Source organism: Candoia aspera, chromosome 5, assembly GCF_035149785.1.
Source record: "Candoia aspera isolate rCanAsp1 chromosome 5, rCanAsp1.hap2, whole genome shotgun sequence".
Taxonomy (NCBI): Eukaryota; Metazoa; Chordata; class Lepidosauria; order Squamata; family Boidae; genus Candoia; species Candoia aspera.
In genome coordinates this window covers 13,507,387-13,524,441 of record NC_086157.1, presented here as the reverse complement: position 1 = coordinate 13,524,441, position 17,055 = coordinate 13,507,387, and the positions used below count along the sequence as shown (strand labels likewise).

Sequence of the window (17,055 nt, the reverse complement as noted above, 5' to 3'; positions counted from 1 at the left end):
CTGAGATACAGAGAGGGGAAATTACAGGTAGTCCTTGACTTACAACCATTCAGTTAATGATGGTTCAAAATTACGACGGACTCAGGAAAAGTGCTCTATGACCTGTACTCGCCCTTATGACCATTGTATCACCCCTGCAATAATGTGGTTGCAATTCAAGCCCTTGGCAACTGACTTGCATTTACAACTGGTTGCAGTCTCCTGAGGTCATGTGATCATGATTTGCGACCTTTTTTACTGATTTCTAGCAAAAAATGTCCATTGTGGAAGCTGGATTCACTTAACAACCACAGTGATTTGCTTTAATGACCTGTTATTTGCTTAACGACTACCATAAAAATGGTCGTAAAATTGGGTCTGGTCACATGGTGACTCGAATTACCACTGCGACGACTTATGACGGAAATTCTGGTCGCAATTGTTGTAAATCAAGGACTTCCTGTAGCTGCTTATAATAGCCCTTAATCCTGAAAGCAAAATTGGAGCATCTTTTTCCAGTTATAATTCCATTTACCACAACTTCTGATCAGAGATGCAAAAGATTCTGCAAGAGATTCTTCTGGGAGCAAACTCCAGCATTGGCAGGACCAAAGGTGATCTGGGTCTGGCTAGTGTATTTCATTTCTTCCTCTTCTCCTTTCTAAGGCCAGTCTTCCCCCTTTCTTTTTAAAGTCTGAGAATGGAAGATAGTTCTTGATGTATTTAGGATTACAGTTCAGGTTTGTGGTACATACTTTTAGTTGTGGTTCTCTGGGGTTACAGGGATAAATTCCAAAATGGAGATCATTTTCTTAATGTGTTAGTGCACACAGTGGAGGGTTTTCTTTTTTCCACTCTAACCTTATTCTGTCTCGTACACTTGCGTGCTGTCTTGTTTTTTGCACGAACATTGCTTCTCCTCTGCAGCCCTCCTAGGACTATCTATATATTTTAACTGCTAAAAGCCCTAGAAAGATCAGCCTGACCACAAATTCTGCAAAGCAGACACTAAAATGCATTGATTTACACCAATCCACGTGCTCCTACCTATTCAGCCAGTGTGAAGTGAAGATGATCCCTTAGATGAAGTGGGTTGGGCCTTTGAGGTGAGACAGGTTTCTTTACCAAAGCAAAGAGGCCATTCAGTATGCCTTTATGCAGTGATTCAGATGGCATAAAACTACTCTGGGCCAGTGCTGCCAGAGAAGGCTCCTCTCAGCCTTTTCTCCAGCTCTCGCTGAAGTGTTCTAGCCTAGGTGGCTTCTGGACTCCCAAATACAGCCACCCAAATGCGAAGACCATTGTCACATGCCAAAGTGTGTGAGTATGCCCAGGCTGGCTGTGTCTGACATGCATTGTGGGACCACCATAACCTGCCCCAAAGTCTGGATGATCTTCAGGAGGCAACACAGGTGCTCCAGCTGGCTGCCCCCAGTGCATTCTGCAGGGTTGTCTGGAACCACCCACATGTAGGATCTCCCCCCCCCCCCAGGTGTAGGCTTTTGCGTGTGCTGCTCACCTCCTCCACAGCACTTTTGGCAAGTGCTGTGAATGCACTGCTGGCTTCTCCTGGTTGCTGCTCTTGCCAGATCTGGTTCAGAGGACGCTCCAGGCTGGGTGGCCTTGGCCAGCACTGTAGGATTGCCTGTAGCACACAGAAGGCGCCCCATCTGGGCTGTGAAAGGCTCTCGCAGTCCTCTTCCATAGTGCTGTCTCTGGGAAAAGGCTGAGGAGGGCTTTGAAGCAGCAAAGCCAAGCAACACGGTGTCTCTCCTTCTTGTAAAAATTGGGGGGAATCCCATCTGCTTTGAGGAGTAACTGGGTATTTCATGTAAAGCTTCACACAGCACTATTATCTGTGAAATTGTGCAATGAGGAACTGCCACTGTTCAAAAGAGCTATGTTATATTTCTATTGAGTAATCAGAAATTACTTGATGGGGATGGATTCAGGAGCAAGGTCAAAAGTAGCTGGGAGAGAGATACTGTATTTTGCTTTGTGTTGGGAAAGTTTGTTGTCATTTATCTCTTTATTCATTTATGAAGAAATACACCTATTACTGTGTTTTTTTCTCTCATGTTTGCAGCTGTTTGTTTATCCCAAGCTTGGCTACTATTCTGGGCCAAAGTACTGAATACTCTGTCTTGGGAGGAACTGGAAAAGGTAGATTTTAAAATGCTGTCTTCAAAATGCTTGGCCATAATGCTATGGATCATATTGTGTATATGGCTCAAATGTTTGGAGGTTTGTGGCCTCTGTTATATATTATCAGATTATATATCTATATCTATAACTACCTATCTATTCACACATAATCATAATGTGTGTGTGTGTACAGACACACATACATAAATAGGTGTGTGTATAATATACGTGTGTGTGTCTCGGTGCATATGTATACATGTGCAAGTTGTTCAGCGATTCCTATTGAGATTTTGAGATCATCCCAGATAAGACGGGATGGGTCAACAGTTGCCTTTGAAGATAATTCCCTCTTGTTCAAGAAAGGCTGGACCTGAAAGCTGCACTAATGCACTGGGAAGTTTATTTTCAGTTCAAGACTTTGAATGCTTAATTTTCACATAGTTAGAAGAAACTGGATCTATCCGTCATACACTTTGCTCCTCCTCTACCAAATCTGAAGCTGTACTTTTTGTGAACTCAGTTTACAAAGGGGACTTTGTTCCATTGTGTCTTGTCCCACGTGGCTTGGGAAGTGGTCTTTGTTGTTCTTTGCAGTGTCTCAGTTACACCTTTCTCTGCCCTTCTAGGCACCAGGCGGTTCCCCCCACTGGGTGGCCTGACTTTTTCCTCCTGGTTTCTGATCAGCAAGATGAGTTCTGTTCATGATTACCACCCACTTCGTTTCCTTACCTTGGTGCGTCACATGGCGAGAACTGAAGAAGTATTTGTTTGCTTTGCAGTGAGGTTTTCTCCCACGGAAGGTTGTCTAACCATCTCTACTGAAGAAGTGGCATTTGAAGCCTTAGGTAAGAATCTTAGGGCCAGAGGCCTACAATGGCCTCAGTGAAAGCACTCTCACTCGTTTACAAAGACTTGAAATGTAGAAAACTCAAAAACCAAAGTTTTGATGGAAGACTCTCCAGCCCTAGGTTTGCTTTCACAGTTTTAAGTCTAAAGGAATTCCAAGCACTAATAATGAGTCTGCTCTAGAAATATAGCCCAAAACTAAAAATATTCCTTGAAAGATGTCCACATCCCTGGTTGAAAAGGTGATCTAAATTCCTTTTTGGGAGAGAGTGGAAAGGAAATGCAGTTTCTGAGGGAATATGATCCATTGCTTGAGATGATGCTGTCTTCCATGTGCATCGTAAATGGCATATTGAAAAAGCCCTGAGATACTTGAAAAAGATTAAAGCCAACATCTTAATCTGTGCCCAGAAAATAATTTCAGTTTTTCAACACAGGTGTAAATGCATCATTCATATGCTTTTCAGACTCCATGTTAGACCTCACTACAGTTATCTAACCAAGATATGGCCAAGCAAATGTGGATACTTAAGACTTCAGTGACTACTGTGTTTAGAGAGCTTTTTTCCAAATATATTTCTTGAGGGCATGGTGTCCATCCTTAATTTTATGAAGAGACTGAGTGCACCATTCCTGGTCATTTCTCAGATTACAGTAATGTTCTCTCCTGGGGCTGCTCTTGAACCCTTTTGTGCGGTCCAGTTGGTCCGGTTGTGCAAGGTACAGTTATGACTGTCTCTAAACCATCAGAGCATGTAATAGGGCTGCTCAGTGCTTTGGTTCCACAAAGTCCTTTGGAGTGAGTGCAGTTGCAAACATGAGTCCTGCTTCCAGTTCTTTAAAGCAGCAGCATCTTTTCCTAGGATCATGTGGGAGCAGCTGTTCTAAAGAGTCCTACACAGGTGCTGCTTTCATGCCTCCCCATGTTCTGAAGGACCTTTTTGGACTTGAATCCAAAGCACTGCAGAGCCCTAACATATAAAACAATCTTATTCCATGACAAGTCCCTAATCATCTTGGAGCTGAAGTCCATTTTTAAAGTGCCGTCCTAATTTTGAACAGTCGCTGAACAAATGGTTGTTATGCGAGGACTACCTGTAATATTTGCATTTTTAATTATTAACCACTTTCTGTGCTTTTTAAGTAGAAAAGCAGGCTAAAAATGCTATATATGTGTGTATATGTGTGTGTGTGTGTGTGTGTATAAATTTATTTATTAATCAAATTTATCACCGCCCATCTCCCAAAAGGGACTCTTACGTACATACATACCATTCTGTCATGTCCAATTCTCAGAGACTGCCTGAACAAGTCCCTGCAGTTTTCTTGCCAAAGTTTCCAGAAGTGGTTGGCCATTGCCTCATTTCTAGGGCTGACAGAAAGTGACTGGCCCAAGGTCACCCAGCTGGCTTCATGCCTAAGGCGGGACTAGAACTCGTGGCCTCCTGGTTTCTAGCCTGATCCCTTAACCACTACACCAGACTGGCTGTCCTATAAATAATACCTTTAAATAAATAAATGTCCTTGCAGTTACTGAGAAATCTGACATTTATTGTTTCATGCCACATGTTGAAGAAATTTTCCTTAACTATCTGACATTGCCAGTATTGTGGCTTGGAGTTCTTTGGGGTTGTCCTTGGTTGAGTACTAACTACTAGTTAGTCAGTAAAACTAACCTTGAAAAGCTGTTGGCAGTTAAAAAAATAGCTCTCCAGTGTTCAAAGGGAAAGAAAAAACCATTGCTAGAGACAGAGCTCTCTCACCATCTTGCCCCAATCCTTTTTCCCTGACCTTGCCTGTAAAGCACTTGCCTTCTGCTTTGTTATAATGTGGTTAATTATTCCCTTTTTTGTGACACCACAGACAGTATGGTCCCTGAATCTGAAGATGAGACCTCTCTCCTGTCCCAGGTTCAATTCAGATGCGCTCCACTGCTAGTGACTGGACAGTGGCATCACCTTGCTGTGACGGTGGCAAAGGAAACAAAGCAGATCTGTACCGTTTCAGCCTATCTAAATGGCTACACGGTGGGCTCTGCGAAGGTAATAGGTTTGCGGAATGACACTCTGGATGTCTTTGGCTTTCCCTGCTTAGCTGGACTCAGTGTGTAGAATTCCGAGTCTTTGTCGTAGGCAGCTCTATTTCATTATAAAAATAGGAAAAAAGGGTTTGCTAATCTGATTTCTTTTCGTGCCAATATATTTCTTTTCAGGCTTTTCTAGAGGGGAGGGCGATTCAAGAAAATTATGATTTAGGAAATAAAGTCAATAGTGTACTGTAGAAGTCGGCATACTTGTAACTTGCAGGTGAATGCAGTTGATGTTTCAGTGTTGAAGCTATGCTGTAGAGCAGCCTTTCTCAACCTTTTGACCATGGAGGAACCCTTAAAATATTTTTCAGGCCTCGGGGAACCCCTGCACATCCAGGCTCAAATATAGGCCAGAAGTCACAGAATTATTATATTCGTTTCATGAGTAGGCCTGTATATATGCATTAACAGTGTTCTTAAACTGAAAGTAAAGAATTAAACTTACCTCTTTGATGTGAAGTTGCCCAAATTTGAAATATTTTTTAAAATAAATCATGATCTCCCAGGGAACCCCTAGTGACCTCTCGCAGAACCCTAGGGTTCCATGGAGCCCTCATTGAGGAACCCTGCTGTAGAGCCACAATGATGGATTTAGTGTAAGTTGGTTTAATTAAGGACACGGGAATACTGGACATAATAGAAATTTAATGGAATAGAAAAAATACAGTAAATAAAACTATACTGGAAAAACAGGGTAGGGCATACAGGAGCAGAGTTATTCCGAATGTCATAGAGGACATAGTGTCAAACTAACCTTCATTTAATAGCTTTGAATGACAATGCTAGATCACAAAAATAATGTATTACTGGGAACATAGCATGCTCCCCTAAGTAAAATGTTCTTGCAGATCTTGAGACAGTGAATAAAATCATGGACAGAGCTGGAGAGTAAACATTTCTGAAAATGCCTTGTTGCATTTACTCTTATATTTGACTGAATAAATGTGTTCCTTTCACAAAGTGATAAAGCATCAAGTTCTCCTAAATGACTGCCCCTTATAATAATCCAGGAACTCTAACTAGATGGGCAACTCTGAGTTTAATCCTAAATGTTGCTCAGGTCTTAATGAGTAAGTGAACAGGAAAAGCTAAGAGTAGTTTTGCTTGGGGATTAAAACAGGAAGAAGAAAGAACAGTGACGGGAGAAGCTGTGTATTCTGAGGGATTGTGTGCTGAGTTGTGAGCAGTGAAAATAATCATCTCCTGAATAGTTTCCAACTGCAAAGGATGTTTCCTGAGAATTGGGTGATTGGGTTACTGCTTTTTGCTGAGTAAGCAGAGAAAAATAAAGTTAGACGTATCAAGATGGCATTTGTCCGTAAAATCATCAGGGTTGCCTGAACCCAACTTAATGGCAATTAATTAATTGTGTGTTGCTTCAAGCAGCAGAAGTAGTTTACCTTGCCATAACGATTGCTGGGGAAAGTGGGTCTCTTATCTTGCTTGTAGGCCTCCCAAGGGTACCTGAATGGCCACTATGAAAAAAATAGCATCTTCTCACATCATGTTTTTCATAGTTTTAAGAAACATTTTGTTTAAGCTTCTTAATGATATTTATGATTCAAGGAGTGAATATTAAAAGATTCAGTTCAAGAAGGGATATATTCAATAAATAAACAGAAATGTACAGTATCTCCATCCCAGTTCATCATCCATAAAATGAAGCTTGCACACTGCAATTTATTAAAGAATTCCTGCAAAATACATATTTGTATTATAAATTGTATGTGTGTACATTCCACCAACTTCTTTAAAATTAAACATAAATTTGCTTATTCTGTTATCAATATCTTCTTCTGTAGATCTTTTAAAATGAAAAAAGGAGTATGCCCATTTTTGTATGTGGATTGGATACTATTTCTTAGATAACACTCTAGTGGTGGTCTAGGGCTTAATCATGTTTAACAAAATCATAGACAGATCCGAACCTGTCCACCCACACTAACCTTAAATCACTCAGTACTTAACTGAGAGGCATAGGCTTGTCCTGGGTAGAGTGTCCTGGGGACTGATTCTGGCTTCAGTCCTATACTATGGCCAGGATCACCTGGTTTGGAGGGTTAGGCAAAATTGTCTGATGATTGTCCTCCTCTAAGAAGTTCTCCAGTTCTGAGACCCTGACAACTGACAATTAGAACTGTCTGAACAGAAAGGACTATTAAAAGACCTCTTGTTCCAGTTAAGCTTTACTTGAGTAACAAAGTCCTATTAGTCTTTATTTACTTCTGGCCTGGATTGTGTCTCATGGTTTCTCTTTGGTCTTGACATCTTGCTTCAGCAATTCTTGCTGGCTTCTTGCTCCTGTTTTATCTTAGATTACTGCTATGATTCAACCTGGCAAAATGTGAGCTTCTAGGTTGAAATATTCCAGTAAAAAACCTCTTAAATATACAAAACTAGATGTTTGAGGAAAAGGTTCAACATGCATGGGTGCATTTCAGTATGCTAGTTTTCTGTGTCTAGGCTCATGTTCCAGAGAGAGACAGCCACAACAATCAGCAGTTCCTTTTTCCTCTACTACAGATGCAGTATATCCGACCTCTCCCAGGGAGCTTTGTTTCCATGGACCCCTTTTCTTTTATTGATGTCTTTGGCTATGTAGCTACACCACCGATGTGGAAAAAGAAGTCTTTCTTGACTTGGCGCCAAGGCCCTATGTACTTATTTGACGAAGTTCTTTCCATGAAAACTCTGCAGTTTATTGAAAAACTTGGTCCAAGATACTACAGCAATTTCCAGGCTGTGGAGCTTAGAGGTAAAAATGGTAACTATGGGGACTTCAGTCAGAAGTAAAAGAGGTCTCATTCGATTGAGAACTCACTAGATCTTGTTATGTGACTGTTCCTATAGTAAATTAGTCTTTCAATCAGTGTTGAATTTGGTCATGAAGAGGTAGAGAACCCAGATCCAGCTGTGGAAGCCTCTTATTTTGGTATAATGTTCAGAAGGGCAGGTAACTGAAAACCAGCAGTGCAGGACTTAGCACCAAGGAACTGTAGAAGCATCCAGAAAACATTCTAGAAACATCCAGAAAACATTCTCTTTCAAACAGCAAATCAGCCTCAGTGATATGCACTCTGTTGTTTTTTTCTTGGTATGGACATAGACCTTTTGTGAAATACAAATACACCCAAGGTCTAATTAAGTCTGGGAAATACTGTAGGTCAGCCATTGACTTGCCAGCTACAATTCCAGTTATTAAGGGCTTGCAACCATTAACACAAGACAGTAGAAATCAGTCCAAATAAATGTGGGCACCAGTTTCTGAGGAAATATAATCCTGGATCAGAACATTGCCTGACTTGTTAAGTGTGAGGGAAGTCAAGTAAATCAAGGGTTATGCTGATTTTTGGAACTGGAGATTGCTCTAGCAGAGAATTTCTAGCTTCATTTGGTCCTTTGCATTATCTCTGTGTTGCTCTTCCTTTAGGAGCAGGCTCCTATGGCAGTATGCAGATGGCACCTTTGGTGCCACAAGAGAAGATTTCATTTGGAATCAATGTCAGAAGTTCATCTTATACAACAGTTAGAGACATAAAAGACTGCTATGGTGAAGTGGATGGGCGCCTAATAGCTAAAGAGGTAGGAACTTTGCATCTTTTGACACACAGAAAAAATAGAGATTACCATTCCTCAGAGTGAAGGAGCTGATGTTAATTAGATGTGGATGTTTGGCCAGGCTACCTTGACCCAGTTTGAGAGACTAGCGTTAACCAAGCAACACTCTCAAGAATAATTCAGAATGTTGAGGGACTACAAGCCAGGAATTTGGAGTCAAACTTGTTTCGATGTTCCCACTACATTATAAAATTTAAACCACCCCTTTTCTAACAGTTTTGCGGTCTCAGCTTCCTGTTCAAGGAGGTATATGACAGGTGAGGAAAAGGTAAAGACTCAGAGTTTATTATTACACTTGCTTCTATGCTATTTCCATCACGTGACTGTAAGCAACAGATTGTCTATATTATTTTCCTGGCAGCAATACAGAAGTTATTTGCCATCAGCTTCTCTCACCATGTTTTTCAATTTTTGTGTTTAGCCTATATTCCCAGTGGCTTCTTACTCAGGGCCTAACTAGGCCTAAACTTATTTTGATTCCAATGAAAGCTGGCTGGGTGACCTTGGGCCAGTCACTCTCTGTCAGCCCAACTCGGTGCAATGTAGACTAGCCTCCTTGTGGTGCACCCCAGGCAATGTGACTTGTCACGGCTAAATAGTCTACACATCTGGCTCCTGGACCTCACAAGGATTTCTCAGGAGGAAAAAAAAAGCAGCATGAACACCGAACTGCTATGCCATATGATTAAAAAAAAAAAAAGCTAGATCTTGCCATCTGCTGAGATTAAGAGATAGTGGTTTAAAGAAAAAAAACCCACTTGGGTAAGAGTGTGGTATCCATGCATCAGAGAGAAGGTAGGATAACATATTTAGATTAAAGGGTGCTTTATTAGCACAAGGCTAATAATTGGTCTGAGGAACAGTGACTCTCCAAGGCCTTTCTTTTCAACTGGAGATATTGGTGCTCAAATGTCATAAAACTGACATTTTCTGTGAGAGGTCTATGATTCTCCCCTTTGTATCACAGGTTGGGGACTTCAATTAAAAAAAATCAACCTGTGCAGCTCTGTCCCACCCCAGCTTTGGAGTGAGGTGCCTTCTCCTCGATGAAGCCAATTTAGTGGCCTGCTAGAACCACTGAAATAGAGCAGAGCTTATAACACAGCTGAGAAGTTGGCACAGAAAAAAGAAAATTATCTTAGATAGCTTCAGTGAGCATCTCAGAGAAACACAGGTTATTAATCTTACACACTCAGGCCTCCCAAGCATAAAGAATCACACGCTTAGACGGATTAGGTTAAGATAAGTAAAAGAGTTCTTACTGACTTTATTGTTGCTTCTGTGACATCCATCTTGGTGGAAAAGATGAAGTTCCTTTGTTCTTCTTTTCTTTCTAAATACTTAGTTTGCCCTAAACTCTCAGCCCTATAGCTGCCAAGAGCTGCATGGAAGAAAGGGGCAGAATCCTTCATCAAGGCCTGAGCACATGGCCCTGATGAATAGAGAGCAGAGCAGCATGCTTGCTTTTCCCTGGGTGGAAGAAGAGGAAAGAGAGAAAGAGGAAGTGGGAGTGGCAACAAACAGCTTCCTCAGAGTTGCATTGTGGGACAACTTAATTTACATGCTAATTCACATGCTAATGAGGCATGCTGGATTTGCCAGGACTTCCAACACCCTAAGCCTCCGGACATTTGACAAGTACAGCTGAAACATAACAGCCTCCATTTCCCTTGCCCTCTTTGAGCTCATAGCTGAACTTTCTCTATTTTGTGTGATCAGCTCTGGTTGAAAGCTCCAGGCCTCACAAAGGCTTTAGAATCTTCTAATATTATCTGGACGTGAAGGGAGCTGGGGATCACAGGAAATGTAGCTTCACTGAGGTTTCTTTGCATGGCAATTACACCATGCTTCTTCAAAAGTCAGTTTCCGTGTATCTCCGGATTTAATTTGGAATGTTTGGTAGAACATCCAAAGTATTTCTTACAAAATTAAGATGGATAAATTGTAACCGCATATATCACACAGCATAATACTTGAAATTTTTAAAAAACAAACCAAAAAAACCCCCCTTTCCTGTTAATCTTTGTCTTCTGATACAGTATGTATTATTTTTTAGCTGAAGCTGTCTTCTCGTGATAGTACAACACCTGTTTTCATGGCTCAAAATACTGCTGGAAAACTTCCTGGCTCCTTAAGAACGATTGGTGCAGTTGTTGTGGGCCAATATGGTAAGCTTAAATGCAAACTGAACCACGTTTGTAAAATGAGAGAGCAGAAATATAAAAGAAAGCCAAAACTGCATCCTATAAGGAAAGCTGTAGCTTCCTAACAGGTATCTAGCCCCACGCACCTGGGCAGGTCAAGGAAGCAAGGGAGCAAGAAGTATAGAGGCCTCTGTCAGGTATTGATAATGTTAGTCTGAAGTAAATACAGAATCTTGGAAACTAAGATTTCTCACTCATTTATGGTGAGCTAAATAAGGTGGCCAACACCTTATAAACAACCTATAAACAATATAAACAACCTGCGATATGCAGATGATACAACTTTGCTTGCTGGAAGTGAAGAAGACTTGAAGTACTTGCTGATGAAGATCAAAGTTTGTAGTCAGCAATACGGACTAACCTGAATGTGAAGAAGACAAAGATGCTCACAAATGGACCAATAAAGAATGTCACAATAAATGGAGAAGAAATTTCAGTCTACTTGGATCAACGATCAATGCCAAGGGAATTCTGATTCAGCCATGGTCTTCTCAATTACGCCTGTGAAAGTTGGACATTAAAAAAGGAATATAGAAGAATTGATGCATTCAAATTGTGGTGTTGGTGAAGATTACTGAAAATACCATGGACTGCCAGAAGAACAAATCAGTTTTAGAAGAAATACAACCAGAATGTTCCCTAGAGGTGAAGATAGCTAGGCTTGGACTCTCGTGCTTTGGGCACATCATCAGGAAAGGCCGATTGCTTGAAAAGGACATCGTGTTTGGTAAAGTCGAGGGCCAGCAGAAAAGAGGAAGACCTTCAATGCGATGGATTGATACAGTTACTGCAACAATGGATGCAAACGTTGGAACAGTCAGGCATATGGCACAAGACCAAACAGCATTTTGTTCTGTTATACATAGGGTCGCCATGAGTTGTAAATGACAGCAACAAAAATAAGGTGGAGTTTCTTTGAAAGATTTGAAATGCTTCTTTCTACCTGGCCTAAGTTGCCATTTTTGAGATAAGCTGTCATTGTCTCCTGATTGCTTATGGCTGGTCTCTGTCTTATTCTTTTCCCAGCCACAATCTTTTCCAGTGGGGAGACTCTTTAAATCAGTGTTTTTTAAACTTGGCAACTTTAAGATGCGTGGACTTCAACTCTCAGAATTCCCTACCCAGCAAGTTGGCTGGGGAATTCTGGGAGTTGAAGCCCGCACATTTTAAAGTTGTCAAGTGTGGTGGAATGTCCTGACACCAAATTTGAAAAACACTGATTTAAATCCTCAGTGTAAACCTGTGTACAGCCCTCAGTACCACTTTTGTGACCCCTACAGCATCCCAAAGGCCCCTTGGAGTAACTGGAGCAAATCTTGGGGGCTGATTTTTTTCCCTGGGAAGGGTTTAAGCAGCTGGAGGCTCTCCAGGAGGCCACAGAGACCATAACATCCACCCCCCTGCTGGAAGTTTTTTCTCATGTTGAATCAGAATCTGCCTTCCCGTAGCCCTTATTCTACCAACTGGCCTCCAAAATGACAGAGAGCAGGTCTCAGCATTCCTGGAAGTCTGCCAGTTCTGTGGTTGGGACTCCCTGGACTGCTGTGCTGGTCAGGAAACCCAATGGCTGTTCTGGCCTTGGGGGAGGAAAAAAAAGAAGAAAAAGCTTGTATGTGGTGAGAGCAATATTTGAAAGAGCAGAAAGCAGTTTAATATAGCCAACCTGATCAATTCTGTGATCCTCTTGGTTGTTTTCTCTCTGCGCAGGATCTTGTGGGCAGGGTCACCCCTCCCACAGAAAGAGGTATAACTGGATTGTTGTCTTTGGGAGGGCATTTTCTCAGGTTAGTTACTTGCTGGTGATCAGACTTTAATAGTCACTCATATTAGGATTTTACAAATGAAAAAAAAAAAAGCCCATGACAGAAATAATTGTACTTAAAAGGATAAAATGTGTATTTTAAATGTGGGGCAAAAATAGTGTGTTCCTTTAACAATTGATTTTTCTAGTAGTAAGCATTGAGCTTTGGTTTGCATTATTGCTGTAGCCAGTTTACTAGACATAGGTACTGTAACTCTGCACGTGGCATGGGAAAATACTTGATTTTCCAAATTATTACTGTTGCTATTATTTTTCGTTGTTTCTACACATCTCTAGAATTGCCCTGCTCATTTTATCTTGTGCAGCTCTTTAGTGATCACAGTGGATTCAATTACTGTCTGCATTTTCTCTCTCTCTGTCCAGGAACTCGAGTCTTCCAGTCCTGTCCTGCAGTGGTCAGTCTGAACTACCTTGGAGGCCCTTCTCTTCTCCTGGCTCTCCTGGTCATGGCTCAGGATGACCACGCTGTTTATGCCGCTGTCAAGGTCCTGCACACTGTCCTGAACAGCAGTGCAGTGAGTGAAAATCTAATGAGAGAGGGGGATGGGTATCAGGTGAGAAGATCCATCTTTCCCTGCTGCTTTTAGAAGCCAGCTTTAGCAGTTTTTCCAAAATTCTGATTCTTAGGCAGGAAATGCTTATGTCATAATTCAGAAATGCAGTACTTGAACATTATGTCACAAAAAAAATTGCTGGCTATCTGATTTGTTGCTTACACTGAAATTTATTACAAACAAGTTGATTGTCATATTCTTTCAGTGTTTTCATATTCAAACTTAATATGAATTTTCATAATCATTTCACTCTATTATTGGTGGAAGAGATAAGACATTTTCCCCAGTCACTTCCAAACGTTTAAGAACTTGGAATCCTGAGTTCTTCTAATGAGAAAACCTCCCCTTCCAATTGCAATCTTGGTGACAAGAATTTCCTTGTTTGCTTTATTGTACGCAATAAGCCCACAACAGTTTTTTTTTAGTTCCTCCAGTGGATTAGTGAGTCAGACTGGGAAGTGAATGGGCCAATTAGTTTCATTTCTAAGAACGGATGGCAATGTCATCTTTCCCAAGTGTTTGTTTGGTGGTTGAAGCTCTACTTAAGAAGAAAGGGTGGATTTAGAGTGGACAAACTAAGATGGCCTATTGATCTTTGAGAAATGCTTAGAGAACTCTGAAAGAGGTTAAAGTCGACAGGTTTTCCTGGGCCTGGGATGAAATAATTCAACTGAAGTTTCTTTCCTTGTGTTCGGTTGGGAATAAAATTCATATGCTCCAATTTTTCTCTGAAGAATTTTAAATTGTATTTTTACGGGAAATGTTCTAAAAACCCATTGGTTAATTTAATTGGCCCTATCTGTTTAAATTGGTAGGTACAGAAATATCAAATGAGAGAAAAAATTATGAACCTCATTTAGTAGGTAAACTTTAGCTTCTATTTGGACAAATTCCTGCAATTCAGAATATTTCATAATTGCTAGTGGTACTAAGCAGGGCTCTCTACTTTTACCATTAATGTTCATATTTGCTATGGGGACTTGATACTTTTCATCAGCCCCAAAACTATGGCAAAGTAGTGCCTGCTTATTATGCTCAGATACGAAAATATATTTGCTCTTTATAAAATATTCTAAAGATGGTAGGTAAGAACTATAATTAGAACTATTTCTACTCTAAACGGTTACTTATCATATTTAGAATGTTTTAAAATAGCAAATATATTATTGATGAAGCTCATAATGCCTTTATGTGACACCATTTTGTATCACTCTGTTTTTAATTAATAAAATAAAATAAAAATGTCTAGACAGTGAATGAATGGATGATGCATAGGAGAGACTTTGCCCTGTGCTATGTTGAAATGCATATCCAATGGGCAAACAGATTGGCCCGCAGAATAGAATGGCCAGGGGTCAACATCATGGATATCCCTGGGTTTTTCACAATTGTTTGAAATCAGAAGAGGATGGTTGAATCTGTAATTTCCCCCCCTCCATTTCTCATATTTACATATTCATCAAGGTTATTATACTAGATATTTTTAAAAAAATATATCACAATAATTTGTTAGGTACTCTAATGCACATTGTTTTCAGATCAGACACAGGCATTTTTTGCAAGTTTGCTTAATGTTCATGGTTTTTGCAAATGATTTCCCTAATATAACATGTTTTTGTATATCATGTTTATACATACACACACGCACTATACGCATCCACACATATTAAGTTTCAGTTCATGTATTGGTGAGAAAATGCCAAATTCAGTAAATTATTTCACTACCTTCCACGTATTTTGACTGCCTTGAGTCTTCATAATTTATTTATTTTATTTATTATTCACATTTCTATTACCGCCCATCTCCCCCGAAAAATGCTGCGGGTTTTCCCTAAAATTAATTAAATATCCATATTATGCAATAATATGGATTTTAATAGTTAGCAATTGATGGCTTATTCAGTAATGAAAATAAAATACTGAGGGAACAGCCTCTGTTACGCTTTTGGGACATATTCTTTTACAGATTCTGGCATATCTGTTGAAAAAAAAGGTCCATCTCTTAAACGGTAGAATTCTGCACCTTGTTCTGTCCATTGGTGGCACTGCTGAAGCCAGCTTAGAACAGCTTACTATCAAGAACTTGGAGATCTTCCAACATATTGTCTGCAATTTTGAGGTAATGATACACACACACACACACACACACACATTGGCAGCAAGGTTTCAGTAACCTGTGGCTTACAAGCTGTTTTTAGCCCCTGGAGAGCACGATCTTCCTAAAATTTTACTTCCAGAATTCGATGACCCACTCTCAGTAAATGGAAAAGGATTTCCCAATCTTGATGAGCAGTAAACAAAATTAATTAAAACTATTGAATAGCTTGAACACAACTAGTGAAGAAGAAAGGGGGGAAAATAATCTCTGGATATTGTCTTCCTGTTCACTGGTGAGACATCATTAATTAAATTTACTGTGCCCCATGGCAGTTAGCCTCTCAAAATATAAAAAAACATGCTTCTGGCATACAGAGACATCTAATTCCCTGGAAGCCCCTTGGGTAAAGCTACAGTATATGGGACAGTACCACTTGAGACAGTAATTCAGTTCATATAATGGAATACTCCTCTCTATAAAAAAAGTCCTTTACACAAAATATTGTCAGTGACAAGAGCTCTAGTCTAGATTTCACCACAACATGCCCGTTTTCCATGTAAAATGAATCCTTCATATGGAGTTAAGTTAGGTATACCACGACTCGGCGGTGGAAATCCGGACAACTAGATGGCAGAAAGAAATACAGAACACTCTATTGCATATTTCCTGCAATCTAAGCTGACACTCACATCTCTTTAGAATGTCTAAATTATGTGGAGCCCCCCCCCCCACAATATTTACAAGTGGAAGACACTCCGTCGGGATTTCTGAGAGAACTCAGTGGTCTTACTCATCTAATTAGAAGCAACAGAAAATTAAAGCTCCAGAAGCAATTAAGTCCAGGGCTCTGCACATGCTACTCACGTGAGATTAACCTATAGAAGTAAGATCTTGGGGACATGCTGTTGGGAGGCACTGTACTAAAGAAGATTGTAGGACAGCAGCATGTCCAAATAAGCACATCCAGAATCACAAATCAGACACAAGGGATTGGGGGAATATTTTTCTCCTTCTTTCTGGAAGAGCCCCTGTTTGAATGGCTGAATGTTCCAAGTGAAAATTAATCTTTGCTCATTTTTTCACTGCTGTAGCTAGAGAGGGACAAGAATGCTAAAAATGGAGTGAAGACTGCTCAGAATCCTAGTGAACCAGCACAAAGGGGTATTTCTCTCCTACAAGATTCCAAACAGGCCAGGCAATTTCAGGCAAATGTCCAACCTTCCCTTTGAGAATTCCATGCTGGAAATGCAAGGGCATGAGTTTGCATTAGAGGTTCACAAGGAGGCGAACAGCCTGCTTGTTCTTTTCTTTAAACACTGAAAAAGCCTGCTTTGCCTGCGGCAGAATTAAAGCAGACATGATGCTTCCATTGTTCTGAACAATGGAAAAGCAACTATAGAAGTTGAGGACTACAAGGCGGGATCTGATTTGCTGGCCAGTTTGGGGAAGCCTGGCAGGTCCTTGTCTCTGTACCTGGGATTAGTTCTATTGTTAGGCAAAATGGGCCTTTCAGGAGGGCAGCAGAGCTGGGGAAGTTCATTGTGAAGGAGATGGAATGTTGAGGTCATCAGCTGATAAGAAGGTGGAAGGTTGGGGTTTCTCTAGGTTGCAATTCCCTTGTAAGGGCTGTGAGATGGTGAGGGCTGGGCTGTGAGATGATGGGGAGGCTTCTATTCTTTGGTCTAGATGGGATGGCAGGG

General features: G+C 40.6%; 1 protein-coding gene across 1 annotated transcript in view; it reads left to right on the top strand.

Annotated features, from left to right (window-relative positions):
• The window catches only part of WDFY4 (WDFY family member 4), a 195,260-nt gene that overhangs the window by 43,893 nt on the left and 134,312 nt on the right, over positions 1-17,055 (top strand). The window contains exons 16-23 of the mRNA XM_063304372.1: positions 2,066-2,142; positions 2,751-2,969; positions 4,834-5,012; positions 7,583-7,814; positions 8,490-8,641; positions 10,734-10,845; positions 13,067-13,257; positions 15,224-15,376. Of these exons, the coding sequence (XP_063160442.1) occupies positions 2,066-2,142; positions 2,751-2,969; positions 4,834-5,012; positions 7,583-7,814; positions 8,490-8,641; positions 10,734-10,845; positions 13,067-13,257; positions 15,224-15,376 (1,315 nt within the window). The remainder of the gene's footprint in view (positions 1-2,065; positions 2,143-2,750; positions 2,970-4,833; positions 5,013-7,582; positions 7,815-8,489; positions 8,642-10,733; positions 10,846-13,066; positions 13,258-15,223; positions 15,377-17,055) is intronic.